The sequence below is a fragment of the Alternaria dauci genome, chromosome 4 (assembly GCF_042100115.1).
Source record: "Alternaria dauci strain A2016 chromosome 4, whole genome shotgun sequence".
Lineage (NCBI taxonomy): Eukaryota > Fungi > Ascomycota > Dothideomycetes > Pleosporales > Pleosporaceae > Alternaria > Alternaria dauci.
Window position 1 is genome coordinate 3081718 of NC_091275.1, and position 26027 is coordinate 3107744.

Below are 26027 nucleotides of genomic sequence, written 5' to 3' on the forward strand. Positions count from 1 at the left end.
CTGTCCACCTGCAGTGCACGAAACATCGCTCATATAAACATAGCACCGCACCGCCTGTTTATACCAATGAAACATCGAGTTTAATGAATACGACAGCTCAGACTGATCTTGCTTATTGATGCAACAAGTGTCTATCCAGAAATAACGAAGGCCTTCTTTAGCAGCCCGCTGCTGGCAGAACTGAAGTTTGCGAAATCCAGGCCGCGCAAGGTCGCTTTCACGTATCGATCGTCGCTCGCCATCCATTAGCTCCTGGTACGTGATCTCGTCCCCGGCAGCACCCCATCTGTGCGAAAGGACGCCATAGAATGGCTTGTCCTCTGGAGGCTCGGAAAAAATGTCTGAAGGGCGGCTGGTGAGGCAGTATTCACCGTTGTCGAAAAACTGTATGAGTCGCATATTGAAGGTGCTGTATGCCAGGGAATTTGTGGGAACATAAATGCGGGGTAGGTAGATGCTCAGCTCGCGACAGGTATCAGCAGCGGCATGGTATGATTCGCTTAGTTGGCACGCTGCATATATTTTTCAACATGCGATGTCGCATTGGGCATAGACCAAATGCTGAGGCTGAGGCTGAGATTTAAACACGGAAATACAACGACACAACCTATAACCATCACAAAAAGGGAAAACATTTTTTACGCACCCTAAACACTATTCGGCCCACCCTAAAAAGATTAGATAGAAGGATTTCACCGCTAAGAACTTCCTAAAATATCAACACCACACAACGTAGGCCTATATCGTCACCACTCAGCTTACCAGAAAAGAGAAAGACAAACAGCACAACCCACAACAACCATAAAACCACACGTCCATCTCTATCTCCATCTCCAAACACACACACCATAAGCTCTAAACACTTAAACACCCAAAACCTTGCATTCATAAAGACCACATACAGTAGTCCCAGTTCGTTACCGCCCATCTTCAAAAAGAAGAAGAGAGAAAAAAAAACACAAGCAAAAAACTCCCACCCCATGCCATCATATCCCTTCCTATATACCCCCTCAGCCAGCCAGCCAGTCATTGACACCACATCGTCAATCGTCGTTAGACATAGAGAGAGAGGCGCTAGAAAAGGAAGAGAACAGGACGCCTAGCTTTTTTTCTTTCCCATCACTGTATCATGTGTCGTACATACATACTCCTCACTCATACTCTCTACTGCTTATCCCTCAAATGACGAGGAACCCATTTCCCACCCGCAGCTGGTGCTTGGGCAGCAGGAGGCCTCTCACCTTCACCCTCACGCGGCGGTGCACCAGCACGCGCACCAGGAGGCACATAGCCACCGCCGCTGCTGGCATTAGCAGGAGACGCAGGCTTCCTGTCTGAACCCCATCGGTCTCCTCCGCGAGCAGCCTCGAAGCGGCCGCCCGTAGCAGGAGATTCAGTGCGTTCAGGGCGCTCGGCACGGGCAGGAGGTGGTGCCCGACCGCTGCCGCTAGCCTCGCGTTCGCGCCATCCGCCTCCAGGAGCACCTCCTTGGCGGAGAGCCGGTGGGACGTATCCGCCCCTCTTGGGAGCTTCGGCCTCGGGGGCTGGAGAGGTGGGTGCAGCAGCAGGCGCTGGTGATGTGCTGGCAGGGGGAGGAGCCTGTCCAGCGGCCTTCATGGCCTCGCGCTCACGCCAGCTGGGCTTGCCGCCAGGAAGGGTAATCTTTGGTGGGCCAGAAGCCGAAGAAGGCTCTGCAGCTGGCTCACGAGAGAAGGTGCGGTCTGGAACAGCACGACTGGCACCAGCACCGGCAGCAGCCTTCCGCCTGGCCAATGCTTCTTCCTCGCGTTGACGCTGGAGACGTGCGATGTCATCAGCAGCCCTGTGAATGTTAGTGTGTGGTTGAAAGAATGCAATGGGCAATACTAACGCTCGTTCTTGCTCCCTCTTTGCCTTCAATTCGGCAAGATGGGCCTTCTTCTCCTCCTCGGCCCTGGCCTTGGCCTCGGCCTCTTCCCTCTCACGCTCTTCCTCCTCGCGCTGGCGGCGTTCGGCCTCCTCGCGCTCCCTCTTCTCTCTGGCGATGCGCTCCTTGACCTCCTTGACACGAGCAGCCTTCTTGCTCTCAAGTTCCTTCTGTGCAATCTTCTGGCGCTTCTCGAACTCAGCCTTGCGCTGTTCCTTGACGGTCTTGACGAAAGTCTGGTAAGGAGTCACCAGGCGTGACAGACGATGCTTGAGCTCGACATCTGCCTTGTGCCTCTCCTCTGCCTCCTTGAGTTCCTCGGCCTTGGCCTTTTCGTACGCTGCGAGATCTTCTTCTTGCTGCTTCTCGTAATCGGTCTTGAGATGCTTAATCTCTTCCTTGCGGTAGGCTCGCTCCAGATGATCGATGCGCTTGCCAGCAATGCGAAGTTGCTCGCCGAGTTGGTTCTTCTCCCTCTCGAGAGCCTGAAGCTTCAGGATACGGATTCTCTGGGAGTCGAGATCATCCAAGTCTTCGGGAAGCTCAATGTCAACCTTGGTAGTCGCCTTGAGCTCCTTGATCTGCTTCTCCATCTCCTCACGCTGAATGCGCTTCTGCTCAGCCTTGATGCGCTGGTCTGCACGCTGCTTCTGCTCCTCGGCCAGGCGGCGAGCCTCCTCATCCTTGATTTGCTGCTGGCGGATGAGCCTCTTGGTCTGCTCCTCGTTCTCCTTGGCCTGCTGGGCCTTGAGGGCAGCCTCCTTCTTTTGCGAGATAATGTCTCGGCGGGTGAGGATCTCCTGGTGCTCCTTCTCGGCACCTTCCTTGGCGCGTTCAAGAGCGGCCTGCTTGTTACGCTGGCGTTCGGCGTTGAACGAAGGGTCAACATATTGGCATGTGACGAACAGCGACTTGGCAAGACGAGTAAGCTGAGATCGTACAATCTCGGCCGGGGTGCTTTGCAGACGCTGCACAGAGCGGGACTCGGTCTCGGCGGATCCAGCACCTGATCCAGGGTGCATGGCCTTGGCCGATGAGAAGACGTCGGAATCAAAGGTGAGCACACCAGTGGCATGGTCGGTGCGGATGGCGAGATCGCCCTTCTTGCAACCGTTCATGATGAACTTCTCAATGGTACCTGCACTGACGTGGAAAGGCTCAGGGAATTGGGCGAGGCCGAGCACAAACTTGATCTCAACAGAGTCGTAGACTTGGGACAGCTGCTGGAAGAGGCGGGTAAGGATAACCTGCTGGAGCGGGCCAACGTACTTCTCCATACCCTCGTCAGCACCAATCTGCGACAAGATGGGAGATATCTTCTTGCAAATGGAGAGAGGGTGGAAATCGACCTCGAGGATGTTGTACAGGTCGCGGATCTCAGGGCGGGCACGCTTGAGCAGACCCTTGCTGAGAGCATCCTTGAAGAGGATAGCACGAGTAGGAGCCTGTGACATGCCGAGCAAGTTGGTAAGACGCGAGTTCTTGTTCTTCCTCGCCTCGTCAACGTCAACAAGGGCACCACGCGAGCGGGAAGTGCTGATGACTGGGATAGCGAGGGCGGAGAGGAGGACGAACGACGCAGCCTTGGTCATGTCGGCCTCGGTGACAGCGGGGTTGTCCTTCTTGGGGCTCTGGCCCGATGCGACAGCCGCTGCAGACTGGCGGAGGAGGTTGTAGTAGCGGCTGTATGCGGCAGCGTGGAAGAGGTAGTTCTCGCTGACCAAGAAGATGCGGGTGAGCTTCTCAAAGTAGTTGGCCATCATGATGTTCTTGGCTGGGCGCTTGCTCAGGGAGAGCAGGGTGTGGATGTCCTCAACACTGCGGAAGGCCTCCTGCCACAACTCAAGCTCCACAGCCACGTTGAGCTGCTGGAAGCGGGTGTCGAGGTGGCGCTGCAGGGTGTCGGGGTCGGACAGGTTGATGGCGTGCATCTGGGAGGAGAACTTGGCCGCGTTCTGCAAGTGGTTGCGGAGCAGCTCGCAGAGACGGCGGAACTCGGTCTTGCGGGCATACTTGGAGCAGAACTGGAAGGCCTGGTGGGCGGTCGACTGGTACATGAGCTCCAGACGGGCGTTGTTCTTGAAGATGTCGAGCACAGTGCGGTACGTCTCCCACAGGAACTTGAGCCATGGCGTGACGATGGCACGGTCGGTGCGGTCGCGGGACTGCTCGCCGGAGACGGTGGAGAGGAGGATGGACTCGGGCGTCTCGGTGGCCTCTAGATCGTCGACGTTCTTGTCGTCGGAGGGCTCGAGCGAGGATTGGACCTCGTCGGCCTTGGCCTGGGCCTCTGTGACTTTTTGCTCGGCGAGTTCGATGAAGCGCTTGAAGACAGTCTACGGCGTGTTAGCCCGAGCATGACCATGTTTCCCGTGGTCTGTCCTACCTCGATGGTGCCGACGTTTGTGTTCTGGGCGGTGTTCTTGTACTGGTACAGACCGTCCTTGGCCAGCTTGCCCTTTCGCAGGTCGACACAGAGCTCGACGAAGAGTATCATGACGGGCTCGAGCGAGGCGATGGGGCTGTTGCGGGTGCGCTTGGACGTGACATGTTCGTGCAGCAGCTGGAGGGCCGCCTGTTGCTGGTCGACTCCGATGAGTTCTTGGGCACGTTTACTGGGGCCGAGTTAGTGGGTTGCTTGCCTGTACGGCTTCATCGAGGCGGGGCGCACAGTGTATTCTCCGGCTTGGAGTGCGGTGGGGGCGCCATGCTGGGCAAGTTGAGGTCGCGGATCCAACTACGCGAGTCGGATGGGCTTTATAGCAGGCAGGCGACACGGCGAAGGGCTTGGTGTTGGGGTGTGGATGCGCGTCTCACACGGTGATGGAATCACCGCTGCAAAAAGGTTGTGGTATCGCCTTACTAAGCGAGTGAGTGGGCGAGGTATTCCCAGAGCCCCCCGCCTGGTTCGCGCCCGACTCCCCGCACATGCACGCGGACCCAGCAGGCGATGCACGAGACTCGAGCGAGTCCTGCTAGTAATGCTGCAGTCGCGCTCGATGCCGCCTACAAACATGACATGTTATGATGCCCTTGAGTCGCACCGGTGCTGTTGCGTCAATTACAGAGGGCTTGGCGATCAGCTGCATGTTCGGGGAGGGAGGGAAGAGGACCAAGCGCTCGTTAAACCAGCCCAATACGGCGCTATACCGCAAGCGTTGGGGCCCGACGAACAGACCCATCAAGGAGAGCGGCCGCCGTCTTCCAACCACCTTCTCCTGCTTCGCGTGCTTCACCTGTCGCCCCATCTCAGCACTCCGTCGTCAACGCCCTCGCAGCAGCCTTGCTCTCGCGCTGATATACGGCGGCAGGCTCACCCGGCTGGCCGTCTTCGCTCCTTACTCTCCCCTTCCTCTAGCTCACCCTATCCACGCCGCACGCCCGACACGCACACCTCACGTCGCACCACGACGCATCCCCGTAATCACCCACCACCACCACTACTACTACTACTACCACAACAACAATAACAACAACACCACGTCCATCGCACTCCCCTAATACATCCACGCGCACCATGCCCGCCATGATGGCTCAAGCGCCCTACGAGATCCGGACCGGCGGCGACGGCAAGAGCAAGAAGCAGAGCATGGCCGAGCTCAAGCTGCGACGCCTCACCGAACTCAACCAGCGCCTGCGCGAGGACCTGGAGCGCCGCAGGATACCCGTATCCGAAGCCGCGTTAGAGTAGGTTTAGGACCAGGTCGCACTGAACCCTCGGACACCACGGCTAACCACGACGGGCAGTCTCATTGCATTCACGGATAAAGAGCCAAAAGACTGGATGGTACCGTCACGATGGGGAACGGTCAGTAGACGCGCGCCAGGCTGTGCCTTTCTTTCCTGACATGTCTAACACCCGCCCAGATTGACAAGCGCGACGACCCCTACGCGCCACAACAGAGCACCGGCTGCTGCATCGTAATGTAAACGACGACGAAGATGCAGATGGTCATGTCCTTTACCGGCGTTGTGCGGGGGCCCTTTTTGACGGCAGAGTCTGTTTTCTTTTACCCTTTAGGAGAGGTTGATTAATACCCAAGGACCCGGCGCGGCCAAGTCTCGCCCAGCAGTCCTGGGAGCAATGGCAACGGCAATCGGACGGGTCATGTACTTTTCAGCAATGTGTAAATTACTCGGTTACGGAGCTCGCTGCGGTGGATGTTTGCAGCGCAGCGCGGGGGCTTTCAGTCTTTTCTTACAGTCGGTCACGGCGGCTTTGTAGCTTCTACAATCACGAGATAAAAGCACGCTCATAATTCACTTCCATCACTTCCTTCATTTCCTTCATTTTTCACTTTGCCCTGTTTTTCCTTGCACCATGGGCGTGGCCGCCTCGATTCGAGATCAGCGACAGGCGGGTGCGCGCTGGAAGGGGTAGGTGGCTACATGCTAGGGCAAACGAGATTAACAAGGCGCATCAACATGGCGTCGCGCTCCACCGGCACACAGCCGTAGTCAGTCGCGCTACAGCCCGACCCAGCTGGCCAAAACAAATGTCGGCTGCATCCAACCACACTCCCTCACGTGTGGCTGCGGGACGGAGCAACCACCGTGTGCTGTTTACAACGACCAGCTGAGTGGTGCGCCCATCCGAGGCAATGTAGAATGTACCAGGATGCATGTCAGCAACGAACAAATGCGACGCACCTGTCGTGCTCGCCTATGCCTCCCCCGACCAAAAGCTATGCGGGACCGCACTATTGGCCGACTAGTCTGAGGTCTACCAAAATCCCGCCTATCCTTGCCTGTTGCGTGCAGCCTGTGCATAATTCATCGCTGTAGCTTTGCAGACCCTGAACCCACGGCGCAGCAGTCGACTTGGAGTGAATGACGATGTTGCTGTGCAGTAGCTCTTTCGTAGCTCTTTTGTAGCTCTACTCCCAGGCACATCAGGTTGCTGCGCCCACCCCACGCGCACGAGTCAAGTCATCTGCGAGACTCTGATCAACACCATGCGGCCAAATAGGACGAGCAGAGCAATGGCTGAACGTCAGGCGGGCGGGTCTCTAGGTGCTTTGGGCGGCACATGATAATAGGCTGAGGACGCGAGGCCAGGTTTTGCAAGCTGCAGTTGGCTGTTGACCCGCGCTGAATCCGACGTGCGCGGGCGAACTGTCCCCCCCAGTCTTATCAAATCACCGTGGGGGCCTACCACCCGGACTCTTCTCGTGCAGCAGTGCCTCGTCCTTACCTCGACGACACTCTCTTCAGTACCCGTTGGAGAGAGAGCGCCGCGAGAGCCACTGCCAGCTGTTTGCACCGTCGCCCTACGCGACTGCACCGACAACGCGCGCCGGAGAAACACATGTGAAAAGAGACGCAGCAGCCCGGTCCCAATTCCGCGTAGTAGCCCCACCCGCCCATCTTCGCAACGGTAATTTTCTCTCTCCTCTCCGCCCGGGGCCCTGCGGCGACGATATGAACAGCTCGACTGCCCAGTCTTGGAGCGCTGCCGAGCATTTTCAAATGGACCCGGCCACAGAGGACTTTGCGGGCGCCGAGTTCATCGACTTTGACAATCTAGACCTGCACTTCAACATTGACGGTTACCATCACGAAGGGCCCGCCTCTAATGGCAATCAACTCGCCGATCTGACCGAGTCGCTCAATGTCCACCATCTCCAGGGCCAGTATCCCCCGCAACTTCCCCAGGACCACCGCGATGGCGCCAGCAGTGGCCAGCAGGTCCAGAGCATGGGTGGCCATGGCATGTCGCAGCCCGCCAACAATTTCTTCGACTATGGCATGCCCGCCTACAGCCAGGCCCAGGACCACATGTACCGCCCACACCAGGGCGTCCCGCCCACGCCAAACAGCGTAGAGATGCATGGCGACCCCCATCGCTATCTCCAGCAATTGGACCACAACCAGTCGCTCTTCGACCAGAGGTACCACATGCGCAAGGACGATGCGGTATGTTGGATTTGGAAGCTACCGCAAAACCCCACTGACCCATCCAGACTTTTACCCCACTAGTTTCGCCCGCAGTGACGCCCCACGATGCGCGCTTCCAGATTCCAGACTTTACCGTGCCGGGAGCCTACTTCAGCCCACTGACTTCTCCCGCCCTGAATGCCCAGAGCCATCAGCATGCGCATCAGCAGTCGCAGAACACGACGTCCGGGAGCTCCACTGGACATTCGCCCATCGATGTCGATATGGATATGCTGGGCGAGCCTGCCATGGTTCCACAGGAGCAAGGACGTAGGAGTCTACGGAGTACCAACAAGAGGAACGCACCACGAACAAATGGCGCCGGCCGCGTACGACAGTCGCCCATTGTGAAACCCAACAGGCGAAAAGCAACCGTTTCCTCGCTCATCCCACCCAAAGAGGTCACAGAACTCATGCAGGAAGCGCGGTCAATACGACCGTCCACCAACGGTCTGGATGTGCCGAGGAATCGTGAGAGATCAGAGACGGACTCTATATCTCCGGAGCCCATGCTGTCTGAGATGCGGCCGCCACCAAAGCCCAGTTCTTCAACAGCTTCTCCTGCCATGATGGCGCAGCGCAACAGCCAGAACAGCACCCCAGCCACTCCAGCATCCCTCATGCGGATACAGCCCTCGCCCGATTTCAATGGCTCCCAGGAAGCGCCACCGATGCTAGAGGATCTCACACTGCCAGAAGCTTCTCTAGACCGGCCGGGTCTGTCAAGAATAGACACTGCGATACGGACTGATGATGGAGACATGTCTCATGTATCTTCTCGGAAAACACCAAAGTTGAACCCACTGAGCACACCTGGAGCCTCCATGTCAGGCAGGCCTAGTCCCATGCTAGACGCCATGTCAACTCCGACAAGCCCAGCCTTCTCCATGACCAATGGCAAGAGAGACGCGAAGCCAGCGCGCAATCCCAAGAAGAGAAACAGCGTCAGCTCGAATCTCGTCAGCCCTGCTCTACGGCCCAAGATTTCACCCAGCATAAAGCCTCTCCTACCCGACGGTGGAAGCGGTAAGTAATCTATTATACATAGTTGCGTCATTCAATCTGACTTTTTTTTTACTAGGCATCACCGACAACACACACGCCCTTCTCCTAGCATCCAAGTCGAACTACCAAAACATCCTCGACGGCACCACAGTCCCCGGCGTCGTCTACCCAACATCACTCTCCACCAACCTCACCTCGAAACGCACGTCCCACAAGATCGCCGAGCAAGGCCGCCGAAACCGCATCAACATGGCTCTCCAGGAAATGCAAGCGCTCCTCCCGTCCCCGCAACTCGGCGCCATGCCAGACGCGAAAAGCCCGGAATCGAACGCGCAGAATTCGAATAATTCGAAAGCAGCGAAAGTGGAAAGCGCGATTGAATATATTAAGCAGCTCAAGCAGGAAGTTTCGGAGCGGGACGATTTGATCAGCAAAAAGGATCAGGAGATGGATGCTTTGAAGAAGGAGCTGGAGGCGCTGAAGAGGATGGGGTCGGAGACGGCGACGGCGGCGTCGACACCGGAAGCGGAAGCGGTAGCGGCGCAGCAGTTGAAGGCTGAGCCGTCTTCGAGTCCGAATACGGAGAATGAGACTTGAAATGAGGGTTATGGGATTGATGATACACGATGAATGATGATTGATATGAAGGGGTTCGATGTTTTACCTGAGCGATGTTTGTTGCTTGGGTTGGAATGAGCATCGGGAGCCTTTTTTTTACTTTCCATTTCGCATGCTACGTTGGCGTGGCGGCATCTTTTCGCTTACGTCTTTTAAGCACGGAAAGAGCATATTCCTAGCGACACACTACCGACTATTCGTTTGGAGTCTGTGTGTAGCATACATGCGACGCGACGCGGGGCCTATGTTGCATTTATTGATTAGATGCAAACATTGTATTCGATTGGGCTTTATCGAATTCTTTTTGGTACGGCAAGGGAGAAGAGAAGAGCAGAGAAAAAGGAGGGAAGAGTGTAATTGTAGTATTATGCGTAGGGAAGATGGCATTATGTCTGTAGTGGGCTGTACGAGGTATTGTTTGGGAAGTAGAGGTGTAGTAGTGGTACGATGAATGAACAGACAGACAGACAAACTGAAGTACATTTTGATGTGGAATTGTGTGGTTTTGCGAGGCTGGGTCATCCATCCCCGCAGCCATCGCAGGCTAGTTGACAAAGCTGTGATGTTAGCACAAACTCTATGCAGTAGGTACGCTTAGAATTTGTTTTTGTTCCTCAGCTCCGGACGAAGAGGGTAGGTAACGTGTAGTTTACTTGGCGTAACAGATGTTAATGCGGCGGCGTTGTAAATGCTCTGAGAATCATCTACTAGGTCCTCCCGTTTCATGGTAATATCTGCAAGTTACTATTAAAGAACGATGTGTAATGAGTTGTAAGTAAATGTCTACTAGGGTTTAACAGTGTACACCGAGATGTCAAAAGATGATCGGCAGAGCTGAGTATAGATGAGCTGAAGAGTGGGGCATGTTAGGTCCTGGTCTACACGCTCAGCGATGACGTTTTTATATGGGAATACAGGAATGTAGTGGTCTACGAGAGTGCAGCGTCGCTATTTAGTCTCTTAGTAGAGGCCTACTGTATCGCGATAGTTATTAGGTTAAGCATTAGGGAACAGTTAGTTGTATAGCCTAAGTTTGATTCGCCAGGTCTGTCGTCTGGTCACCGCTGTACCGTGTTTCTCAGCGTGGTACCGTGGGGAATGTAGTGGTCATCTTGGTGCATAGCTGAGAACAGACGACCCCGCTCCTTACGCCGTAGTAGTCGTTGCTTGATATAAGAACTTCCTGTGGCTTACTTGGGTCTATGACAACGTCCTGGATCTTCATACAATCTCAGCGCTATGTATTAAGTCGAATCCTCTTACACTTACCCATACATACGTACAATCTTTAAACGCAAATCCCGCACCAAGTTTCTTGGTCTACATCTAGAGCTTACAGCATGGCCGAGTCTCAGCAGACCCCCAGGATGCTCAAAACATTCTCTCTTGAAACTTCCGCTCCACATGGTTTGAGGCAGAAAAAGAGTGATTCCCTAGTGAAGCTCAATCAAATCAAGGAGTGGAGATTCTCGGTCGACTTTGAACTCGTGTACGAGGTCCATGGCGGATATGACCTGGGCGACGAAGACAACGCCAGCTTGCTGGTCATAAAGGTTATTCCCAGGCCAGACGACCGCGCGCGGCAGTTCTATTGGTTCAAGGTGGCTCTTTCTGTTCTTCCGGATGAGACTCCGGGCCAGCGAAGCGATGGGAACGAAGGAAACGAAGGCCCGCCGCGGCTCATTTCTATCGAGCCTGCGTCCAGCGGCGAGCAGTTTGCAGATGTTTTTACCACAAACGAGGTTCGCGAACGTGTCGTGGAAGGGGTCGCAGGCGCGCAGATGTATGGCGTTGGGGCTGACGGCAAGGTTTCGAATTTGAAGAGGTCAGAGTTCAAAGCTCATCACTTGCTCAAGGTACGGTCGGGTACGGCCCGCACCAATGAGGCCTTGTCGAAGAGATGGATTAACAGCGTGTGGTGGGACATTAGCGCAGCGAATCCAGCGGACGGCATCGGCGACAGCTTCACCGTTGCTCTGCTGGTCAAGCGCGCCAAGGGATCCAAGTTCCGCGTTAAGGCGAGTGCAGAAGGTGGGATAGGTATATTGTGCAAGGCGAAGAGTATGTTTGTCCCTTCTGTTCTCCGTAGTAGGAAGAAGCCGGCCCTTCTCGATGTCTTTGGACCTGCCCGAGCCGGCTCCGTTCAAAAGATTCCCAGGGGTGTTGACGAAAAGAATTTACACGCGGCATCGACAGACAACGTGATGAAGAGGATTGATGAGGTCGGTCTGCATCTCCCTGAGCATGGTCGACTGGTGAGATTCGAACGAGGTATGACGCATCCTAGCCCTTTGAACCTTGTGCAATCAGGATCTAACTGCCAAGTAGGCGAGGGTGGTTGGAACACAACGCCTGTTGAGGGTGAAGATGCACAGTTGCCTGATTACAAACGTCGTTCCTGGTATTGACAATAGTTCTACAGTGTGGGGCACAGGGTACAAAGGGTTCTTGGCGTAGACTATCCAATGGCTGTTGGTTGATCAAATTCTTCGTTGTAATTATTCTGAACGTCTTAGTCTAATAGCTTAGCATGGAAATCACTTGCGCAAAGACACAGCTGCGATTACCTGTTAGAAACAATCAACATTTCGAAACTAGAAGCCGTATCCGTGTCTCTAACACTATCGCTCTAGCAATTGTAGTGTGAACAGTTTGAGCCTTGCTATATTAATATTAGACGTGAGGCTTTCGAGAAGTTGTTTTGTTTACATTAGGTGGACAAGATAATAACTATGTATGCTATCCTAGACGGGAAATTACGCACTCTGATCTAAAAAACACGCGTAGAAAGTAAAAAACATAACCCCTGGCCTATCTACGCCTAAGATATTGACCGATTCTGATTAATCTACATGCCGAACAGGCAGTGTGTATTCGCATCACGAGTACCAATCACGAGAAACCTACCTACTAACCACTGACTACCTCATCAAACCAACATTCAACAATCTATCCAAACCAACGACATATCCTAGAACCCTCCAAGTAAAGCCTAAGCAGCCATGTTATCAAGTAAACCACACGTCAACACAAATCACGTACCGGACATACCCGTTTTCCGCATCTTCACCAAGAAAGCAACCTACCAACTTCCCTCAAAGAGGAATACACAACAATCACATACATCGCATCACACACATTTAAATCACCAAGATAGAGACACAGACACCAGGATTCGCAAAATACCATATATTTCCATAAAACACACAAGCAAAGCAAAGAAACACAACAAAACAACAAAAACAAAAACACACTACTTCCACCACCATCATCATCCCCCACCCTTCTTACCCCACCAGCTTTCCCCATCTCCAAGCGCGCATGGGCGGTGATTAGCAAACTAGATGAATTTTTCTCTCTCGTCTCTTTTCCTTTCGTCCCCGGAAGTGCGGTCCTCCTTTTTGTTAAAAGAGATACCGTCATCCACACACACGCACACACACAAGAGACTGATCTAGCCACACACCATCACCACCCATCGCAATCCTTTCGAGAGTCTAACCAGCCAAGCTTCAGCCACACACACACACACTCTCTCTCTCTATCAGATTACAATTTGACAAATCGTCCCCTTGTTAAGCTCTTTACCTCCCCACAAGCTGGCAGACATATCCGAAGGGGGAAACGCAGAAAGGAAATTTACTAATGAACCGCAGGAAAGCAACAAAAAGGGGCAGGCAGGGGGATTAATGCGAGGTGAAAGCAGTACAATGTCAAACAAAGATCAGTCATCAGCTGGAGAGCTGCCCAGTAGACGCGAGCTGCGCAAAGACGTTCCAAGACAACCTGTTGGCTGTTGATCCGGAAAGAGTTGAGATGTGTCGCTTGCGAGCCGAACTGTTGTGCCAATTTGAGATGCCGTGTAGGTCGAGCTTCCAGAGATATGAGATAGTCGTCAGAGACCCCTGGCCGTGGTAAATGCAAGACAGTGGAATGTCTTTCAAGGTCCGTATAAGTGTCTGACGAATGGATCCCATAAACTGATCAAGGAGCGACGCCGTCCAATATGTTGCCAGGACGGCAGTGCCGCATTTCCCATTCGTTGTGAGCGCGCAGCCGAGTCAGAAGAAGCGGCCACGCAAGAGTTGAGATTACGAATCGAAAGCCGCATCAAATCAGTAACCAGATGCATACTGGTCCCCGCCACGCTTATTGGCCGAACGAAGCTGCCTGAAACAGAGAAGAAGGTTAGCAAGATCTGTATCTGGCGTCCCCCGCGCTAAGCGTTCTCAACACCAAACGCAAAGGAGAGGGTCCCTTACGAGGATCAGATATATCGAACTCACATTCCGGTGCCCTCCTGGCGTGCGTTGACCGGACCGCGCTTGGCTCCCGCTGCCGTGCCGGCGTTGGCAGCAGCAGTGGTGGTGACGTGGCGTCCGCGGCCCTTGTCGTCTTCCTCGCCCTGGCCCTGGTTGGCAGCCTGGGCGATGGCCTGGGCGTTCTTCTGGTATTTGTAGACGGTCCAGTCGAAGACGTAGTCGTACTGGAAGCCCTCACGGACGAAGAGGTCGCGGAAGATCTTGCGGAGATACGAGTAGTCGGGCTTGTCGTCGAAGCGGAGGGAGCGGGTGTAGTTGAGGTAGATGGCGAACTCGTTGGGGAAGCCGCGGCAGAGGACCTCGGTGGGGGTGGTCATCTTCTTCTCCATGATGCGGTCGTATTTCTGCTTCTTGGTGGCCGCCTTAAGACCCTGCCAGGGAAGGGATCCACGGCAGAAGTAAAGCATGACATAGCCGAGGGACTCCATGTCGTCACGGCGGGATTGTTCTGTAGACGTTAGCCTGTGAAGTTGGATGAGATGCGGGATACATACCAACACCCAAGTGAGTGTTGATGCTGGCGTAACGGGCGGTACCAGTCAAGTTCTTGTTCTCTCTGTAAGGGATGTGGAAGTGAGTCTTGGGATCACGGTACTTCTTGGCCAGACCAAAGTCGATGACATTGACCTGGTTGCCGCGCTTGCCAATGCCCATGAGGAAGTTGTCGGGCTTGATGTCGCGGTGAATGAAGGACTTGGCGTGGATGTACTCGATGCGGGAGATGAGCTGGTCGGCAAGGAGCAGGACGGTCTTCAGGGAGAACTTGCGGTTGCAAAAGTTGAAGAGGTCCTCGAGCGAGGGGCCGAGCAGGTCCAAGACCATGGCGTTGTAGTCGCACTCGGTTCCGAACCAGCGGACGAAAGGGATACCGACGCCGCCGGCGAGCGACTTGTAGACGCGGGCCTCATATTCGAGCTGGGGGTGCTTGGCCTTGACGCTCTCGAGCTTGATGGCAATCTCCTCGCCGGAGATGATGTTGGTACCTAGGTACGTCAGCTGGGCCGGAGACGGCGAGGGCAGGCGCTAAGCGACAACGACGTACCGAGATAGATGTCACCGAAACTGCCGCTACCAATCTTGCGGCCGATTCTGTACTTGTTGCCGACACGGAGGTCCTGATATTGTGTTAGTCCCAGGTGCGGCAGAGAGGAGCCTGTCTGCCATGGTGACTGCAGGTGGGGGCGGAGCGTACCATTGTCGTCATGTTGGCGGCGGGTTCAACCTTGAGGAGGCTGACCTATGTTAAAGGTGGAGGAGGAGGAGGTGGTGGTGGTGTTGAGGGGGTGGGTCGTCTGTTGTGACGATGGGGGCGCGGCGGTGTTTTGAGGATCAGCCTGCTGCAGTGGACCGGTCAGTATGAGGCTTTAGCCAACAAGGCGGTGAGTAAGCGGAGTAGGCAGCCGAGAAACGCTAAGGGCGACGGTAGAGCGTGTTGACCGACAGGTAAAGGAAGTGCCAGCGACACGGGAGCGTTGTGGTGAGAGAACAGGTCGGGTAGGCGAGCCAGAGGCGGAGCCGACTGACGAGCTGGGCGGGCAGGCAGGCAGGACTTACTGTAGGACGTGAATGAGCCCAACGGATCACGACACCAGGGGGGAGGGGGGGTTTTGTGCGGGCTGGCGGGTAGGCGACGTTTGCTCTTGCGGCACAAGATGCTCAAAGACGGCTGGCGGGCACAGAACAGCGGAAAAGCCTGGTCGAACAAGCACGCTGGGGGTTGTGGTGCTGTATCAAAGGAACGCAGACGGAGAGGTTGCAGAAGGACCACCTGCCTTCCAAGGTTGTATTCGGCCACTTCGCTTGGCGCGCTAGACGAGCTCTTTCACTGCTGCTGTTGCCGCTGCCGCCGTGTATCAAGCATGCGGACCGCAAATCTAATCCCTGGGCCGCTCGGAGGAATCGCTACCCAAATCACCCCGTTCTGCCTATGGGCATTCCGCACATGGGCAGGGTGTTACTGTCAAAATGCCACTGCCCGTTTCAAATGCCCTCGCCTGACGCCCGATCATGCGACTGAGCCACACCTCTGCCCCCTTTATGCATTATGCCGCACTCCGAGATGCATCGTAAATATTTGTCGCGTCGATTGCGCTAGATCTGACTTTTACCACTGACGGTCCTGCACACGTGTCTGGAAGCCTGGTAGCGGCTCAGGTGCTTATGCACACGAAACAAAGTAAAGCTTCGGTCCCAACATTGTCTCCTGCTGTCTCGCTGTGATGTCACAATTGCAAGATCTCGAGGACTTTCTACATATGCAGACTGACGAAGCGCGCTACACTGGCGGACCAGCGCGTCACGCATATCTGGGGGCTGGTAGTCACCTGCACTTCTAGCCTCTGAAAGCAACCATAAGCGTGCGGATTCCGTCCAAGAGCTGCTTAGTGATACAGAAGACAAATCAAACTAAGAGCATCCGGACACCGCCTTGATACGGCTCGAGTGCCGATGCTCAGTTTTCAAGTACCATTGACACCGCATGGTAGTAGGCTATAAGTAGACCACAGTATGGTGGAGCTTCAGTTGCGTCTAGACGTTAGTGGGCTAGATGGTATGACCCAGTTGTACCTAGGTATCTTTGAACCCCTCTGCTCTGAACCAGAGGGGCTTGTGGAAACTCGGCAACACTGTCTGCATTCGTACTGCGCTCAAACTAAGCTTGAACACCTGCGCGTGACCAGAACCATAGGGCAACAGCAATGGTGTCTTCGTGATGGGGTTGATTTTGCTCAAGTCTATACAGCCATCTCAGTAAGAGATCTCGATTGATCGTCCGTTCCCGCGGCTATTGTACACTGCCTCTGAAGGCACTCGCATACCCAAAGACCGCTCCCCATATCGCAGAGTATCCGACTTAGTGGTTTGGCGCCTGGTTCTTGACGGCTGGGTTGCGGGGGTCGTTCTTGTACTCGTCGGCTGTGCTGGTCAGCTTGCGAACACGGATTAAGCCGGCTGGCTGGGTTTCGGATGGGGATTACGCACCCTGGGCCATGGCGTTGGCAGCAGAGTTGACACCGTAGAGGATGACAAGACCTGGTAAACTTGTTAATCCTATCCTCCCGAAGCGACCCTTCACTCCTCCAGGTTGTCCAGCTCTTTCCACTTCCGCCCAATGTAATTTTCTCATATCTTATCAAGTCCAAGCAGAGTCGCGCAACATACCGGAGACGTAGAAAGGCCACATGGGCTTGGCTGTAGGTCTTTGGTTAGCCATCTTTTCGAGCTTCGCTCCCCACTCTCTGCGTGGTGCAGGCCGACATACCGATCTGCGCCGGGAACTTCCTTCCGAGAAGAGGCATTGTGACTTGTTTTGGAGGGGCAATGGATCGATTGACGGTTGCGGCGAGGGATGACGGTGATGGCGGTTGAGCTTTCAGGCCGAACGACCGGAACTTCGATATGCTTGGCGTCTGCGCACGGATCTTACACCTCGCAGGTAAACAGCCCCGCGACCTTCCACTACGCTCACCACAGTTGGCTCTGCTTGTGCCGTTCAAGACACTTGCAATTATGGCGCTGGAGGGGTGTGTGGGCTCGCTGCGCAGTAGCATGCAACTGCTCGATTCATCCATCAACATACTGGACCAAGGCGTGAGCGACTTTCCTCGACTAGCCAAAGTACTGCAGACGACGCGGGTGAGTAGCACCTCAAGTGCCAGACTATGTTCACTCGACTAACTCTGTCAAAGCACTTTGAACTCATCTCCGAGTCAGACCTCCAGACCGCGCAGTCAGCACTCCTCTCTGAGATCCGCCCTGAAGTCGACAACCTACTCAAGCGCGTCGACAATTACCTAGACAAACTGGAACGCCGCGAACAGTCCCTCATAGCCAAGTGCGACCTGAACGAGGGCAGGCTTGGACGTGACAACAATGGTGGTTCAGGTTCTCGACCAGCAAGTAGGACCGCGCAGAGGAGCGGGGGCAAGGCCATCAGCGCACAGCAAGAACTGAGGATGAAGACGTTAAAGGCGAAGAAAGACAGGCTGAGCTATGCTGTGGAGACGCTGGAGTTGCAGGCGAAGCAGAGGGAGAGGCAGTTGAGGATGAGCATGGCCGCGCCACAGCAGTTCTACGACGATTGATGTCCACCAACATGAAGCATCAGAAAGCATGAGTTTGAAGCACAACGGAGTGGACATGTTCTGGGTCTCAGAATGGGCGTTTTGCGATTAAGATACCCCGGAGTTATTGAATACAGACACTTGATTGTACATGCTCGACCTTTCAACCTGAGTGAATTCTCGCCTAGCATCGATTCCTCCACTGCGTACAAACTACTTCTTACAAGCCGTACCCTACAAAGAAACCAGCTGCTTCGCGTTGTCGCCGCGTTCATGTTCAGATGGTCGCTGGTGATGCTAACCGCCTTGGCGGTACCTTTTCGGCTAATCCCGCGAAGAGCCCGGGGCCGCAGAAACTCAACTTCGCAGCACACCCAACTTCCGACACGCATTGCCATTGCCCCACCACTTCGTCCATCATGAGCTCCCTCCGCATCGCCCGAGCCGCCCTCCGCGCGAGGCCCGCTGCCATTGCCCGCCCCATCCAGCGCAGAGGATACGCCGAAGTCGCCAACGACAAGATCAAGCTCTCCCTAGCTCTCCCGCATCAGGTACGCCATACCGCCCGTCGCGACGTGTGGGGGAATACATGTGGCTGGAATTCTTGCTGGAAAGCAGAGGCTAACTGACTACCGACAGTCCATCTACAAGTCCCAGGATGTGTATGTCCCTCGAGACCCCGGCCGATCCCGCAATGCGAAAGCGCGAAAACTGACTTGAGGCTGTTTGTAGTGTCCAGGTCAACCTGCCCGCGGAAACTGGTGACATGGGTGTTCTGGCCAACCACGTTGCCTCGATTGAGCAGCTCAAGCCCGGCCTAGTCGAGATCATCGAGGAGCAGGGCGGCAGCAAGCAGTTCTTCCTGTCTGGTGGATTTGCCGTCGTGCAGCCAAACTCCGTCCTCAGCATCAACGCCGTCGAGGGCTACCCATTGGAGGACTTCAGCGCCGAGGTACGAACGAACACGCGGCATTGGAGAAATAGCGACTGACACAGGGACAGGCTGTCAGGAACCAGATCGCCGAGGCACAGAAGATCGCCAGCGGAAGCGGCAGCGAGACTGACATTGCCGAGGCCAAGATCGAGCTCGAGGTGCGTAAGATGGGTGTAGCCACACAGCAAGTACTGACATGACATAGGTTCTCGAGAGCCTCCAGGCCGCGTTGAAGTAAATGTGTCAATAGCGTTCCTTGAGCACGGTATGCGTGGTATGTATAGTAGCAAATGCAGAGCATGCGTGCTTTCCGCGCCCAAAGAATAGAAGGAGCTCCATGAGGTGAAGAAAACACCGCAAACTTCTTGCAATTTGTCTCCCTTGATCATATTCCCCTACAACCAGCAACCCTACGAACTTCACATTACCTTCATTGCTATCGTCTTATCTGTTTGTCTTGAATTCCCTGTCTTACCTAGCCCAAGTTTGCTAAAGCGTGTCTTACCTTACCACAGTATTCTCAGTTCTCTTTACACAGTCACCAATCAATTCAAGTCCACGCCATTGCCATATCCGTATTGGCAAAGCATCACCCCACGACTTAGCGTCCGATGCCCCGAGGCTTCGACCAACCCACGTCAAGTTCTGCGTCCCGAGCTACCAATGCGGGACCACGCGAGCACAGCCAACAACCATCGAGCATAAGAACTAGGCAGGGTAGATTCGAAGCTCCTGTCACGATGCCGGGAGTCGAGGACCCGAAGCAGCTACACCTCACAACATCTAGACGCAAGTCGAGTAACCTACCAGCTTCGCCCCCTCCACAGTCTTCGAGCGAATCTCAACCGTTTCCAGCTGGTCGCAAAACACCTGCCTATCTCCAGGGCAGGAATCCCTACGGCCAAGTCTTGGACAAGGTCGAACATCCTTACCGTGAGCCGAAGGGAGTGACGACAACAGCAGTACCACCTGCCCAAGCTGGCTCTGGTATCGAGACAGCGTCACGCGCGTCTGGTCCATCTGACTCCAAGCCGCAATCTCGAGCCCAGGAGCCAGAACGACGCGATCCCAAAACAGCACCTTCGTCATCAAGACCACAGATACCCAAGTCGGTTCGCTCTGCCAAGGAGTATTTCGAAGCGAGGGCCTCTCAATACCAGTCAACATCCCTTGTTCCACCTCCAGCGACCGGCGCCAGCAGGAAGAGCTTCGCACCGAAGATTCAACCTCCGAATGTTTTTCATGAAGCACCTACCCATGTCCCAAGTCCAAAGGTGCCCTCCACTCCAGAGGTGGCATCTCCTGAAGTCGGATTACTTTTGCCTTCTTTGATGGACTTTGGCGACACCAATGAATCTGTGCAGTCCGTGATCCCTCCCACGCGAGCTGCGGCGGACGAACATGCTCCCACTATCACCGTCGGAAGAGCTACATCTCCCATGGACATGCCTGAAAATGGGGAGCAGTACGGGCAAGATGTTGAACGAGAGCCCATCGGTCGCCGAAGGTCTACGAACAACTTTGTAGGCACACCTCAAGACGTCAAGCCTTTCGGTATCAATTTACAGGCCGCGAGTGATAGCTCTGCTCAAGCTCCTATACCGGAGGAACCACTCGTGGGCAATGGAGATCAAAGCTTAGTTGATAAGCCAGAGCCCGCTGCCGAAGCTGTGAGAGACCTTTCCACCCACAGTTCAGTGCCAGCTGCTGAGACCAGAGCAGCCGAACCTCCCAATACCCAGTCGCAACAAGAAGGCAGACGTGCGAAGTCTGGTCGCAATCTTCGAAGAACTTTCGAAGAAGACCAAGGAGCTTTCCCCAAACGACTCAGGCGCAGTGGATCACAAACTGCTTCTTTGACTGAGACTGGCAGTTCTTCGAAGGAATCTATCGATCGCGTCGCTGAGTGGAGTTCGAGCACGGATGCTAAAACTTCTCTCTATCAATCTGGAAAGTCTATCAATGTTCGCAGGCGAGCCGCAGAAATTTCATCAAGGAATCTTGGTCACGACGGAGCAAGTGACTTCAGTTTTTCTCGACGAAGCACTGTTTCAAGTCCAGTCCCAACAGCCAACATTGGTGTTGAAGAGAAGTATCATGAGATTGAAGTTCCGGACGACGTCGACAATCGACAAGGGTACGGACGTCGCGTCACGCAAGATTTTGGGTTTCCAGGTGCAAGAATCAAGTCACACGGCACGAACAGAACCAGTAGGCCACTGCAAGACCCTGGTAAGTGGACCAAACGGGCGTGCGGTCACTTCTCATACATGGGTAAGAGCGAGCATCGGGGCAATGCACAGAAGAAGATGTGTCGGCAATGCTCAACTCGAGCACAGCCGGCTGAAGAACTGCCAGCCACCCAACGGCGAACACGCGGACGAGCCTTGTCTGAATCTTCGACCTCTACAATCTCTTCTCTGAAACCATCGAATGATGATGTTCGTCGTAAGCGGAGACGCCGAAGGCATCACTCCGAACGTATACCGTCCGACAGATGCGGAGATGCATTTGCTGAAGAGCTGAGTTACATCATCGACAACATCCTCGAAGAGCATGCGAACAGCTTGCAGTCTGTCATCAGCAACATCAAGAGCAGCCAGCCTAGTATCCATCAGCTTCGACGAGTATCTGGAGATCTTGTACAGCGACGCCGGACCAACAGTCTCTGTAAACAACGTTGCAAACCACCTTGCCAAGGACATGATGACTCGCTTCACCCTTGTGCATACATTCCACCCAAAGCAGCAGAAAAGCTTAATGTGGGATCAACCGGGCAACTCAAGCCAAACCTCAACGACCCTCGTCACAGTCTGCGCGATGCATTGCAGTCGATACCTGACCTTGTCGACTTGGTAAACTCCGCAGCTGATGATCTCGGCGTCGATCTCGAGCGAAAGCCCACGGCAACCGATGACGATATGTTTCGCAACGCGCCGTATGAAAGTGCGCCTCGGGAATCTGGATCGTGTCATCCAGACGTTTCTATCGAGGCCATAGAAGACAAGGCTACGGATAAAGAGCCGGTTACTGAAGACAATTGGCTACAGGAGACACGAAGACATCTGAGTGAGCTTTCAGAGGCGCGAAAGCAGCTTATGGACGAACTGGATTCTATTGCTGGAGATTTTGAGGTCCAGCTACAGGACCAGCAAGAGACCGAGCTAGGAGACGAGTCTATCGTAAACCCTGTACAGCGTGTACTCAATAAAGCTTCTACCCGCCTTTCGCACATGTCTACATTGCATACAGACGCTCTTGTTGAATCAGTGCACTGTATGCTCGATAGCGCCTCTACCAGCCCTTCGCGCAGACTCACTCTGCGGGATGAGGATATGGTAGATGACCTTGTTGTCGAACCCGTACAGCGTGTACTCAGCAAAACTCCTCTCGGCGCTTCGCCAGAGGAGATCGAGGAGGTGCTGAGAGTAGCGAGAGACGAGCTTCCTGCTGCTGTTGCTTCCGTCACGGCTGTCCTGCAGACATTGCCAGGGACTGAGTACGAGCCTGCCAACGAGGGCGAGGTCAGTGCCACACCGACGGCTATGCACGAAGAAGAGCACGAGCTTCCATCAGACATGGATATAGAACAACCACAAAAGATTCAACGCGCTGATACGTGCCGCCGGTCTTCAGTCGTTGCGCCTGCATACGAATCGGATCTTCCACTGGATTTAGAGGGAGATGAGCTGCAAGACGTTCAACGTTCTACTACACGTCACAGGCCTTCGGTCGCTTTGCCGCTATCTCGAGGGAACATTACAAGGGCGTTCTCTTTCGTTGTCTTAGATTGTCTACCAAGCCCAGAAGCCGAAGCATTCCAGTGCATACAGCGCTCCGATACTCGACAGCGATGTGCAGTCGCATCTCCCATCTCCCAACTCGTGAAACAAGGTACAAGGACGTTCTCCTCTGCATCATCTGAGACTACTCCGCCTGAGGATTTTGCCTCTCAGTTGCGACGCAGACTCTCTGAAGTTGAGGTCGCTATGTCGTTGAGGAGTTCTGAAAATCGACCGATGTCTCTCGATTTGTCGTCGCCACGTGTTGTTCCAGGCTTGTCATCTCCAAGGTGTACGGAGATAGCTTCTATAGAGACTGTGCGTTGTTTATCCACAAAGAAGGCAACTTTGAAGCGCTCGCGACAGCCGACCGTCAGGGAGTCTGATCGCGCAGTATCCCCGCTGGTTTTCCAAGAACAAGAACCCGATATTCTTCCTACTGTGCAACGGATCCGCAGGATGAAGACAGTCTCTCCTGAACCGGCAAGGATCTTTTTGAGAAGAGATTCAATGGAGGGATTTAGGCGTCATGGTACCTTCTCAGGGCTCGCATCTCAGAATAGATCTCCGCCGTTTGTTGATGAGACGGAGTCAGAGTCCCTACCACCAGTACAGGGGCTTCGTCGGTCGACTGCTGTGGCACTGGCTCAGCAGCGGCGAGTAAGGACGCAGTCGCAGATCAATGAAGAGATGGAAGATTCACGGACTTTACCCCCAGTACGGCAGTTGAGCCGGGTGAACACCGTGGCACCTACTGAGCAGCGGAGGGCAAGCATAGAATCGTCACTTATACAAGAGCAAGACCAGTCTGAGTTCTTACCTCCTGTACAATGTATTAGTAGGACTGCTACCGTTTTGGAACGCAAACCAGCTTGGGAATCATCGACAGCCCTTGATGCTGGTGAGCAGAAGGATGAGGAGTCAGGATCCTTACCTCCGGTAGAGCGAATCCGTAGGGCAACTACAGAGGTGCCGTTGGAGCAGCCGCAAGAGAGAGAAGAGCAAGAGCATGGTGCGACTTCCTGTGAGTCCGAAGATTCTCCGCCGCTATTGCTGGTCGAAGGAGAGGAATCTGGATTTCAGCCTTCGGTAGAAAGAATACATCGAACCACTACTCTCTCGCCGGCTTATCAGAACGAGCCTGGAGATCTGCTCTCAGCCCGGCAAATTCGTCGAATCACAACTGTGTCTCAACAACAGCCACTATCTTCCAGCGACGAGGATGAACCGGAATTGCAACCAAGTGTACAGCAACCAGTAATGTCAGAGCTGGAGTCTAACACGCCGCTGAACGCGGGGTTGCAGTCTCCAGTAGAACGGATTCGCAGATCAACTACTGTTGTTCCTGATACTCCTACTCCCCAGTCTGAATCTCAAGAGGCCGAGTTTCCGTCCTCAGTTGAACCTGCTTCCATGTCTTCCAATGTCACTCCTGTTGTGGAAGCGATGCTTGAACAGCCTGTCTCGTCCCGCGTAGCTTTACGCCGGCCTACGCTTCAAGGTCGTCGGACAAGTACGATGCCATCATCCTCCAAGCGTCCGGATTCGATCGGATCTATCTCGTCGCCCGTCACGGAGGGCTTGGCAGAGGTACCTTTTGTCTCGCATGTGGTTCCGCGCCAGCCAACGCAAGCGGGCCGTAGAAACACAGCGCCATCAGCTGTATCGCGGAATGAATCTTTTGAAGTTGAGAAGTCTCCCCCCTTACTCCTGGCCGAAAACGATGGACCCAACCAGGTCTCACACCCTATTGAGCGTCGGTCTTCGCCAGCGGTTCGTCCGACGAGCAAATTGCCAACTGGTAAGCTCAACACATCTCCTGATTTGACGCCTGGTGAAGAAGGTTCGCCCGTACCATCCATTCCACGGCGCGCCGCTACACGTCAGCCCACGCGCAGAGTGACGATCTGTGAAGCAGCAAAAGCTGTCCTTCCATTCGAGACCCCACCGGCGATAGAAGATGTACCCACTTCAAATTGGACGCCTGATACGGAGTCATTTGAATCCTATATCTACCAAAGGGTAGCGGAAGAGCCGCTGAACAAAGAAAACGACTCTCGAAGTCAAAGCATAACTGTATCGCCTGAAGATCACGGGCGCGAAGACTTGATTAGGCAAGCTGGGAGAGCACCTACTACCCACTTCTCGCCCAATCCGGAGCCAGTTTCCCATGCTGATGCTGGAGATCAGCCTGATCAACATCGTCAACTCGGAACACGCATAACGCAAGCTACACGAGAGACTCAACCCGGCATACCACGGATATTGACGATACCTAATGGATCACATCATAGGCGAAGTAGTGATGCTGCCGATGTCGCACCGCCTGTCGCGGACTTTGTGTCTTCAGTGCACACTGACGTTGAGAGTCCGGGCAATGAAAATCCTCTGATTGAGAGAAGAATGACACGAATACCGACTGGACCTCGCACAGCAGGTCGTAGACGCAGCAGTGCTGCTCCTGGGATCACAGCGCCCCCTCCAGAGACGATTGGCAAGCAAATGAAAACCGGGATGCAACCTAGAAGCCCTAAGCAGAAGCCAAAGAAAGTCGCAAACTACCCGCCTGAGCAGCAATATCCGCCAGCACCAGCATATCCGCTGCGCGACACACCTTCATGGACGAAGCCGGATACTCAAACGCCATCACCAAAGCCAAAGGCCGAAAGCCTGCCCAAAAAGCGGGGATGGTTGAGGATTGGGCCTAAGCCTAAGGAATCTCCTGCAGAAGTAGAGGAAGAAAGCCCATCTCGCCGACCTAGTCAGCTCGCTCTGGATCCATCATCTGTCGAGCCCTTTCGGGACGCGGCACCTGGGTCACCAAAAGTCCCAGGGGGAACGCAAAAAAGGCAAAAGAGCTATCCGAGTCAAGTCAGACGGTCCGCCTATCGTCGAGTTTCCGATGTCATCCCTCTCCGAAGAGCCGACACTCGATCAAGGCAGACCTCCGTCTACGCTTGCAAGGACGACTACTACCCAATCGCTCCAATCCTTCCAGACCGCATTGACGACGATACACAGCCCCAGTCCTCGCCTTCTCGAAAGAACAGTTGCTCCGTCCATCAAGCAGCTTCAGCAATCGAAACCTCCTGTCGAGACGAACCGCAGCGACAATCTCCGCGCCGTCTTTCGTCAGGACCCTCTCGCCGCCGATCGCAGCCTCGGCACATTCTCCGCACACAGACGGAAGTTCCTGTCAGCACCCAAGCATCTGAGTTCCAGGCTGGGCCGGATACTAAAGTTCAAGTCCCTCTTACAGTTCGAGAATCGCGAGAAGAAGATACCTAAAGCCCAATCCGCAGAGACGTTCACAGGCCAACCGACATCGAAGGTCCAGCCGCAAAAGAAAAAACAGCGCCCAGAGAAAGTACTCAACCGCCGGAAAGGCGACAGAGCCTGTCTCGGGTTCCCTAGAAAGAAGGCCCGTCAAACGAAGGGGAGTCGGATCGATCGCCGAGC

At 54.5% G+C, this 26027-nt stretch overlaps 7 protein-coding genes across 7 annotated transcripts; 5 read left to right on the forward strand and 2 right to left on the reverse strand.

Moving 5' to 3' along the window:
* Positions 1–878: 878 nt before the first annotated feature.
* Positions 879–4715, reverse strand: ACET3X_005546 (uncharacterized protein). The gene is made up of 4 exons (XM_069451763.1): positions 4578–4715; positions 4293–4521; positions 1871–4242; positions 879–1822 (listed from the first exon to the last, which is right to left on the reverse strand). The coding sequence occupies exons 1-4, from the start codon at positions 4613–4615 to the stop codon at positions 1165–1167; spliced, it is 3297 nt and encodes a 1098-aa protein (XP_069307590.1). The 5' UTR covers positions 4616–4715; the 3' UTR covers positions 879–1164.
* Positions 4716–5423: 708 nt separating this feature from the next.
* ACET3X_005547 (uncharacterized protein) lies at positions 5424–9445 on the forward strand (the record flags this gene model as incomplete). Its single annotated transcript, XM_069451764.1, has 6 exons — positions 5424–5593; positions 5654–5714; positions 5774–5827; positions 7121–7822; positions 7870–8869; positions 8925–9445. 6 exons carry the CDS (start codon positions 5424–5426, stop codon positions 9443–9445), a joined length of 2508 nt encoding a protein of 835 aa, XP_069307591.1.
* A 1361-nt stretch (positions 9446–10806) lies between these two features.
* On the forward strand, positions 10807–11874 carry ACET3X_005548 (uncharacterized protein; the record flags this gene model as incomplete). Its single annotated transcript, XM_069451765.1, has 2 exons — positions 10807–11737; positions 11795–11874. 2 exons carry the CDS (start codon positions 10807–10809, stop codon positions 11872–11874), a joined length of 1011 nt encoding a protein of 336 aa, XP_069307592.1.
* A 784-nt stretch (positions 11875–12658) lies between these two features.
* Positions 12659–15528, reverse strand: ACET3X_005549 (uncharacterized protein). Its single transcript, XM_069451766.1, has 6 exons — positions 15343–15528; positions 14981–15122; positions 14831–14903; positions 14283–14771; positions 13729–14236; positions 12659–13636 (listed from the first exon to the last, which is right to left on the reverse strand). Exons 2-5 carry the CDS (start codon positions 14990–14992, stop codon positions 13749–13751), a joined length of 1062 nt encoding a protein of 353 aa, XP_069307593.1. The 5' UTR covers positions 14993–15122; positions 15343–15528; the 3' UTR covers positions 12659–13636; positions 13729–13748.
* Positions 15529–17187: 1659 nt separating this feature from the next.
* Positions 17188–17873, forward strand: ACET3X_005550 (uncharacterized protein; the record flags this gene model as incomplete). The annotated part of the gene is made up of 2 exons (XM_069451767.1): positions 17188–17424; positions 17478–17873. The coding sequence occupies 2 exons, from the start codon at positions 17188–17190 to the stop codon at positions 17871–17873; spliced, it is 633 nt and encodes a 210-aa protein (XP_069307594.1).
* Positions 17874–18271: 398 nt separating this feature from the next.
* Positions 18272–19024, forward strand: ACET3X_005551 (uncharacterized protein; the record flags this gene model as incomplete). The annotated part of the gene is made up of 5 exons (XM_069451768.1): positions 18272–18403; positions 18492–18514; positions 18585–18804; positions 18855–18944; positions 18992–19024. 5 exons carry the CDS (start codon positions 18272–18274, stop codon positions 19022–19024), a joined length of 498 nt encoding a protein of 165 aa, XP_069307595.1.
* Positions 19025–19526: 502 nt separating this feature from the next.
* On the forward strand, positions 19527–22674 carry ACET3X_005552 (uncharacterized protein; the record flags this gene model as incomplete). Its single annotated transcript, XM_069451769.1, has 3 exons — positions 19527–21018; positions 21538–22310; positions 22576–22674. 3 exons carry the CDS (start codon positions 19527–19529, stop codon positions 22672–22674), a joined length of 2364 nt encoding a protein of 787 aa, XP_069307596.1.
* Between the last annotated feature and the right edge of the window lie 3353 nt (positions 22675–26027).

Bases quoted from the DNA above. Each gene is read 5' to 3' on its own strand.
- ACET3X_005546 (XM_069451763.1), bottom strand. From the start codon at position 4,615: ATGGCGCCCCCACCGCACTCCAAGCCGGAGAATACACT. The intron at 4,522-4,577 runs GTGCGCCCCGCC...ACTCGGCCCCAG, and splicing joins TCCAAGCCGGAGAATACACT to TAAACGTGCCCAAGAACTCA. The intron at 4,243-4,292 runs GTAGGACAGACC...AACACGCCGTAG, and splicing joins CAAACGTCGGCACCATCGAG to ACTGTCTTCAAGCGCTTCAT.
- ACET3X_005549 (XM_069451766.1), bottom strand. The intron at 14,772-14,830 runs GTACGTCGTTGT...TGACGTACCTAG, and splicing joins TTTCGGTGACATCTATCTCG to GTACCAACATCATCTCCGGC. The intron at 14,237-14,282 runs GTATGTATCCCG...TAACGTCTACAG, and splicing joins CAACACTCACTTGGGTGTTG to AACAATCCCGCCGTGACGAC.